The 9220-nt window shown below is 42.8% G+C and overlaps 1 protein-coding gene across 1 annotated transcript in view; it reads right to left on the reverse strand.

The window, feature by feature from the left end:
• Window positions 1–309: 309 nt before the first annotated feature.
• The window catches only part of LOC128686430 (ventral anterior homeobox 1b-like), a 37451-nt gene continuing 28540 nt past the window's right edge, over window positions 310–9220 (reverse strand). The window contains exons 3-4 of the mRNA XM_053773351.2: window positions 4372–4559; window positions 310–2807 (exon numbers count right to left, since the gene is read on the reverse strand). Coding sequence (XP_053629326.1) covers window positions 2160–2807; window positions 4372–4559 — 836 coding nt within the window. The 3' untranslated portion in view covers window positions 310–2159. The remainder of the gene's footprint in view (window positions 2808–4371; window positions 4560–9220) is intronic.

The following is a 9220-nucleotide window of genomic DNA, read 5'->3' on the forward strand; positions in this document are numbered from 1 at the left end:
ATCCGAGTAATTAAACTTAACAGTAGTAATATAAATATAAATTTACTTCATGTTACATGTAACAAGGGCGTTTTTAGATTATCTGTGGATAATAATCCTCGTAAAATGAAAATCATTTTAAATAACAAATAAAAAGGCACAATACCGTGACTGGAACGATACACAAATAACCCGCACATAGAAGAGAGGAGCTTACCACGACGTTTCGGTCCGACTTGGACCATTTATAAAGTCACAGTGTGACTTTGTAAATGGTCCAAGTCGGACCGATACGTCGTCGAGAGCTCCTCTCTTCTATGTGCAGGTTATTTGTGTATGGATAATCATATTAATAACATCAATTACGCATTCAACATATATTTTTCAATCTGAAATATAAGTTATAATTTCAAAGTTACCAGCAATACTCTTACAGTGGCTGACAGTTGTGGTTCTGCCAGAGAAACTTCCGAAAATTATTCTTGAAAGCACAAAACACCATCACTGTTAATATCAAATCCTGGGTTGAGCCATAACGTGTTGCCGGGTGTTTACTGAGAACCCACCACTCTCTTTTTGAGTTAAAACAAAATAAACAATTAATAGTTTTGGTGGTTGCTCAAATATAAACTTAAAAAAAAATTATGTATTACATACCACCAAGTTTCCCAGAAGTTTGAGTTCACTTCGACGTTCTACGGCATTTTCACCGCCGTTCCTGTGATTCACTTTTATTCTGAACCAATTTCACTTCACTTACTTTCTGGAAGAAAATGTGTACCATGTTCTCCTTGGTACTTTTGACAGGTTAAACTCACCCACAAGACGCGTCTCAAGACGATTCTGCGTCATGATCACTATCAACACAACAGTTTTGTTCATCTTAACCTTACAAGAATTTATATCTAACCTTCTCCTGTATCCAAAACCAAATTCACTTTTTGAAAATTTAATGGTGAATGTCAGTGCTAAAATACACCATATAAGAAAATAGAACTAAAGAGTATATCCTGAAAATGAGAAACAGATTTAACAAATAATGATTCAACAAGATGGGCTGTAAATCTGGGAATCTGTAAAAAAATAAACTTGTACTCAAAACAGTAACCGGCGGAACTCATAAGCTTACAAGAATTTTCAATAAAAACAAAAATCATTATAGCAATATAAGGAGAGATGGAAAAAAAAACACTAAAAAATAATAATTGGTAAAATTAAATGGGAACGAAATACGTTATAATTTGCTGTACTGGAAAACTTCAACACAGATTTCACATATTTAGAAAGTAAACTGCTAAACAAATTGTCAACAAAATGCGTTGGATCATAACTAGAATGTGCAATGACAGTAGGATGGTCGCGATAAACAATGTTCCATATAGCAGAGGTTCACCAGACCCGCCACAACACAATTCTCAGAGTTAAAAAAGAATGTGAAGGTGGAAGACTGAATGTGAATAAAACATTCAGTGAAGATTTTGGCATTTTATTGTGAAGACATTTCTTCCATCTTGATGGGCGAAACGATTTCACAGTAAAATGCTATAACTGTGTCTCATTTACACTGTGTCTCATTTACATACTGTCGATTGACTTTACCACTGGAAGACTAATATTTCTGTAAATGTCGTCGTGGCATTTAAAAGGCTTGCCATTAACGTCATAACTGTCAGTAAGATAATAAAACAACCATTAATAGAAATAAGAAAAGACCATTACTGTAGACTGTGAAAGAAAAACACTAAAAATATCTCTTCACGGAGACAGAAGACTGACGGAGAGGAATCCAAGAGAAGGTAGCGAGTGATACAGTCACTCAACAATTTCAACAAATACATTACAAACAATACACCGAAAACGGGATGTCACAAAGTTTTTTTTTTCACGTAACTATAAATAGGTAATCACTCTCACGCCAGTCAGTGAGACAGACAGACCGACACACACACACACACACACACACACACACACACACACACACACACACACACTAGATGTGAATAACAGTACATTTCGCCATGACACTATAGTATAAACGTAATGAAAAGATGAATTACTGAAGCACTCTTCATTATTAACAATGAAACCAGCAATTGAGGTCCAGCAACACTCCTGGCTCCACCCTCACCACAGCAACACTCCTGGCTCCACCCTCACCACAGCAACATTGTACACTGTTGCTAAGGTAACCAGGCTGGGTGTGGGCGTGAGAGGACGTGGTGTTGTAGTGCCAGTGGGTGTAGTGGGCGTGGAAAGATGGGGCGGAAGGCAGAGGGTGCCACTCCAGGTGGAACTGAGTGGAAGGAACCCAGCAGCGTGGGTAAGCTCTTGGAAAACGTCTTCTCCAGTGGATGATGGCCGTGGATGGCAGCATCAAGCTTGCTGGAGCAGCCCATGTGATACTCCAGGCCGCCAATGGTTCTTGTGAGTGGCGGTGGTGGCGGCTTGGCAGAAGATGGCGGGGAGTGGCATGTTGACCGCTGCTCCTCGCCGCTCCCGGACCTACCCTCCTCCGTGCCCACCTGATGAGACTCTGGAGTGTAAGGAGTCATGATGGAGGTGGTGGGCGGCGTGGGTGTGGACGTGGGTGTACACATCTTTGATGTAAGCACGTGAAGGGATGAAGTGGTGGTGGGTGGAGCAACGGGCGGGTAGGTAAAGAGGGTGGTTGTAGCGGGCGTCATGATAGGCGGAGTGAGAGGCAGGGGCGGCATGATGGTGCACGGGGTGGGCGTGAGTGTGGGCGTGAGAGCAGCGGTGGGCGCTTCGTGTTCTCTTTCACGGTCTCTCTTGTGCTTAGTGCGACGATTTTGGTACCAAACCTTCACCTGGAAGGTTATACTAAGTCACATTATGTGAAAATATGTGTATGTAATAAGCAATGTGAGACGAAACAAGTGTGATAATCACCACTAATATAAAACTCTAAGTAAAAAAAAAAAAAAAGCGAACACCAGTAACAAAATTAACTACCAGAAATATATGAAAGTGAAAATATTCTTTAAAATGTCTCTCTCTCTCTCTCTCTCTCTCTCTCTCTCTCTCTCTCTCTCTCTCTCTCTCTCTCTCTCTCTCTCTCTCTCTCTCTCTCTCTCTTTCTCTTTTTCTCACGATGTATATGTCGCGCCGATTAAGCCGAACCGGTGAGTTTGGCCTATTCGGCAAGATTTGTTCTGTGCCGAATTAGCAGAAAAAATTGGTTTTTGCCATAAATCCACGAAAATCAATCTGAACATAACGGAAAATAAATCTGTCATTGATTTTAAATAATATTGAATCATTTTAATGTTGCAACGTGGATCTCCTGACCTTGTTGCAACATGGGTCTAGTGTTGCAACATGGATCTAAATTGACTTATGCTATACATAGCAAAATTTAGCTAAAAAAAATTACGTTAATTTAAGTTAGGTGAGGTTTCTAAGTTAGGTTTGGTCCAAAAATAAATCTTTATATCATTGTTAACGAAAAAAATATCTATCATCCTTCAAAATAATTTATAGGAAAAGTTTATTTTAAAGGTTGTTCGATTTATTCGGCATGATATATATATATATATATATATATATATATATATATATATATATATATATATGAAAGACGTGATTGCAAAGGTGACAAGAAATATATTCCTAGTTTCAGCTTAAGTGAACATGTAGCTAAAGAGGGCAAAGGTAAATACCAGATAGAAAAAAACTGACCATTCCGTCAGTGTGTCTGTATCAGCGTGTCTCTGCTTCTATATGTTGTGCAAGAAAGGTATAAAATACCGACAATATGAAAGTTAAGACGCATGTGCAACATCTGGATATCTCTATTGTAGACGTTTCGCCATCCAGTGGCTTTATTAATACCTTTCTTGCACAACTTGTCAGACACTGCAACATCATGGAATCTTGGTTCAGAGGACATCTACAAGACCTTCTTCACGGCTACTACAACTAACCCATCTCTTTGGGTAGGACCTACTTCCACTGGGGAATCCCGCCTACCAGTGACTATGCCCTCGTCTGCTGCCCGTCCCTATCCACTGATGCCTATATAACCGCCAGTCTTCTTGCCTTTGATCCAGATTCTCCTCCACCACGATGCTGCGAACACTAACTCCAAGGCTGAGGGACTGATTACCTCATCTTTTGTATATAGTTCTACTGTCTTCTAATTATGTCCTAGAATCTGTATTGATAAAGCCACTGGATGGCGAGACGTCTACAATAAAGATATCCAGATGTTGCACATGCGTTTTAACTTTCTGCTTCTATATGTATGAGTGTGTATATGTATCTGCTTAACTCTACCTTCCCAAACTTTGCTTATCCCTCAGCACTTCTTTTCTTTTGTATTCTTTCATTTTCCTTTGCCTTGTCCTTCAATTTTTTAGCTGTAATTCTCACCTGTGTCTCTGAGAGTCCAAGTCTGGCTGCCAGGAGGGATCTCTCACGACCCACCAGGTACTGGTTACGTCGAAACTCTCGCTCCAGGGCGCTGAGCTGGTCCCCGCTGAAGGTTGTGCGAGCACGCTTGGGGCGGTCCAGGTCCAGCCCCTTGGGGAACACCAGCTCTCTTACCTGCCCGTTGGCGTCTGCAAGGCAATACATGCTGCTGTCAGTTATTTACTGGTAGTTTATATGACAAAATAACACTGGTCTTTTAGTGGTGGTGGTATTGTGGCGAGGGCACCCTAACATGGAGATACCTTGGCACACGTGTGTAAGTGGCAACAACGATCATTGGCTCACTTGTGCAAGTGTCACCTATATTCTCACTTACTAGAGCTGACACAAGCAAGAAGTTTGTGCTGACAGTTACACAATACACAAGGCACCCGTAGGGGCAGGGAATAGAGGTACTCCAGTTGATCAAAGTGACACAGCATCGGCCGAGAGTACATCTCGGGTAGAACAAGTAGATAGAAACACAAAAATTTCCTGAAGCAAATTTATCTGGTCATAGACAGGGCCGAGGGGGCGTTGACCCCCGGAACTCTCTCCAGGTATACTCCAGGTATACAACATGTATTTGTTACAGTTACGCTCTTTTATGTGCGGGTTATTTGTGTATCGTTCCAGTCACGGTATTGTGCCTTTTTTGTTATTTATGATTATTAAATACGTCAATAGCACTGCACAAAAAATAAAAATAGAAATGAAATGTGGCTGTAATGGTACATGTGACCCCTTTTTTAGGAAATATCAAGACAGTTTTGTTGTTTAAATATAGCCAAAAAAGCGAACTTTCATGTTTAATTTAAAAATATGTGAAATACTGGCATTTATAAAAAAATGTAAATTTGCTTTATACTTAACAGACTGACGATCGATCGTGTGTTGCAGTGGTGTTATTTATGACTGATATTATAGTGATGCTGTCGTATCACAAGTCAGGTTTAATATTCAGTTCTAGAGGGAGAATAGCGACCTTCCACCCGCCTGGATGGCACCTAGCAACTCTCCACCAACCCTGGAAGGAGCCTATTGTCCCTCCACCAGCCTTTGAGGGAATCTAACGATCCTCCACCAGCTCTGGAGGGAACCTAGAGACCCTCCACTAGCCCTGGAGGGAACCCGGTGACTCTCCACCAACACTGAAAGGAATCTACTAGTCCTGGAGGGAATCTAGCGACTCTCCACCAACACTGGAGGGAACCCGGCGACTCTCCACCAACACTGGAGGGAATCTAGAGACCCTCCACTAGCCCTGAAGGGAACCCGGCGACTCTCCACCAACACTGGAGGGAACCCGGCGACTCTCCACTAGCCCTGGAGGGAACCCGGCGACTCTCCACCAACAGTGGAGGGAGCTTATCGACCCTCAGAGTGTGTTGTGTTCGTCTCTTAATCCCCTCCTCCATCAGTAAATCAACACTACAACCTTATTTTGTTCGCTTTGTTATCCTCTTAATTTAAGTCACGTTCTTAATTACAGCGGGAGTTGATCCTCTTTGTCTGCTGGCCGGGCTTATTAAAAGACGTTTGATCCTCTTAGCTGATGGAGAGTCGATGTTGGCATTTCTCCAGCCGTTGGGATTACCAGATACCCATCTGTTTCTCTGCGCTGAGGTGCTGAGGACGACGCTTCCACGTCCAAGGTACATTCCTTCGCAACGTTTCTTACGTCAACCTCCCGTCAGCCCTACGTGTTGTTGTTTCTCAGTAATGACGCTGAGAATGATAAACCGTGATGTGCAAACTAGGATTTATCGATGATGTTTATTCGATTAATGTATGTTGATAACTGTGTGTGTCACTTACATATATGTTAAATTTTGATCCAGTATAAAAAAAAATTAAAACAAGTGTGTGAATATCGTACATGACTGTTCATTATGGTTGGTTGTGTTTTAAGCCCATCGACTATATGAAGATCATTACGCCTGCTTGTAGCCTTCTCAGTACCAGTCAAGAAGACTTCTGTCCCTGAAAAACAGGAGTTAAACTCTCAATGTATGTACATTGAGAGACACTCTGAGAGACACACTGAGAGACATACACTGAGAAACATACACTAAGTGAGACATACACTTTCAGACATACACTGAGTCATACATCTCAGAAAAAAGTTGAACCCCAAGAATTTATTAGTATAAAGGTACTGATGAGCCCATATTACACAGCATTACAGTGAAGTCGTAAGGCTCTACGACTAGTCGACAGAGTTGAAGCAAGTAGCTCTCCAAGACCCCGCTGAGCTTTCAAAATTTCTTGAAGACTACAGAAACAAACTGAGTAAACCACTGACTGATCGCAGGGCTTATGGATGTCCTGTTATTGTGCACATTTATGACTGTAAAACACCTGGAGTTATAGCTGTATAGCATATTACTGTTGTGGAACACATTACTGTTTTGGAATACGTGAGTTATAACACATTGCTGTTATGCAACACTTGGAGTCATTACTGTATAACATTACGGTTGGCTGGTGTGTCAGATTTAAAACCTGTCGATTACACGATGGCCATTAAAACTGTTTTTAACCTGTTCACCACCAGTCAGGAATTTTTTAATTCCTTAGACTGGGATTAAAGTAAAATCTTAATGAGAAAAGGTGAGGTAATACCGACAAGATGTGGAAAAAGACACTTACGTACAGTTCAGGATATTATTAGAGGAAACGTTTCACTACTAATCAAAAGGATATTATCCATTCTGGAGACCGCTGTAACATAATGTTGACACGTCCTTCTTTAAACCCAACCCATCTCATCACAATTGTGCTACTACTACTACCACTACTACTACTACTACTACTACTACTACTACTACTCGCAGCTTACCACCTGACTTCTGCTACTATACATCTACGACCCATCCAGATTTCTATCAGATGTCAGTGTTCAACTCACCTCTCCTAAGTCGTTCTGGCACTCGGGCTGTGGCCTGAGTGCCATGAATGGCTCGAAAGGAGTTGAAAGACTCGCCTTACTCTTGTCATAGGGCTACCCCAATCATAGGGCTGTAAACGATACTTCAATCGACACGAATGTTGACTGTGTCCCTGACATAGGGCTATAAATGGTACGTCACGTGTACACGCTACGATACTCCTTTGGAAGCCACTGCCGGGTCACCACATGGAGAAAACCCGGGCCAGGACCCGTCCTTGCAAACCTACATGAATGAATGAATGAATCTTAGTTATCTCTGTATTACGACTGAAGAATCCAGTCGTGGCGAAACGTTTCCTCTAATTAATGTCTTTCTAAAATCTTAATGTATATACACTGAGAGATATACACACATTTCTCGGAGGATTTATCCTGTTGACCGGAGAAATACATTACTGTATATTTTTTGTGCGTTGCGTCAGCGCAGGAGCACTAGCCTGCCGTGTACTAACCCTAACAAGCGTCATTGAATTCCAACTAGAGTAGTTAGAATTCGAACGACTTCCATCCCTGGTGTTGGAGGCCCCAGGCTTGGTAACCCAAGCCTGGGTAATTATACGCTCCTGGGACAGTCCGGCTTTGATTCGTGGGCCCCACAGACGAGTGTATTGAAAACATTTTCAATACACCATTGCCCATTGTCCATTATCTGTTAAAACCATTAACATTGTGCATAGTTTGAACAGCGGTCGGTGAGCGGTGCTCTTCCCATGAATGGGAACAGAATGGTGGGTCAGGGGACCAGCACTCTTGCCCTCCTTGATATCCATCAATTGCCTCTTACTTATCAAGATGACCAGGCTAAGATACAGCCAGTAGCACCATTTACCTCACTGTGAGACAAGTGGCGTTGCCAGAATCAACGAGGGAGCTGCAAACGGTAGAGAGATTGGGAATTTCGGTGAGAGTTGGCAACGGTTGGGGGCATAAGGCGGCAGATGATACAATAATGGTTCAGTCCCTCCTGAGTGACGCCTCGATGCTCTTTTCTTGACAAGTTTATTTAGAGTAGAGATGCTGCCCGACCGCTGCTACCACCACCACTACTACCACCACTACTGACACCACCACCACTACTGCCACCACTACTGACACCACCACTACTGACACCAACACTACTGACACCAACACTACTGACACCACCACTACTGACACTACCACCACTACTGACATCACAACCACTGCTGACATTACCACCACTACTGACACCACCACTACTGACAGTACCAATACTACTGACACTACCACCATCACCACTACTGACACCACCAACACTACTACTGACACTACCACCACCACTACTACCTCCACTACTGACACCACCACTACTGACACTACCACCACTATTACTGACACTACCACCACCACTACCACCACCACTACTGACACCACCACTACTGACACTACCACCACTACTGACACTACCACCACTACTGACACTACCACCACTACTGACACCACCACTACTGACACTACCACCACTACTGACACCACCACCACTACTGACACCACCTCCACAACTACGCTCACCAAGACCACCACCTTCACTATCACAATCACCACTACCAGCATCACTATCACCACTACCACCACCTCTACCACCACCACCACCATCAACACTACCACTACCATCACCACTACCACCACCACCACTTCCACCATCACCACTACTACCACCTCCACCATCGCAACCACACGAGCACTTGCACATCTTCACCATAACCATAATTACACACCCACTCCACCACACAACCACGCCAGCAACAAACGTCTCCCACACTGCCACACAACCTCATCTACTCAGCACTACTAAACCTCCAACGCAAACACTTCTACCCCTCCACCCTGACTACTTCA

Source organism: Cherax quadricarinatus, chromosome 17 (assembly GCF_038502225.1).
Source record: "Cherax quadricarinatus isolate ZL_2023a chromosome 17, ASM3850222v1, whole genome shotgun sequence".
NCBI lineage: Eukaryota > Metazoa > Arthropoda > Malacostraca > Decapoda > Parastacidae > Cherax > Cherax quadricarinatus.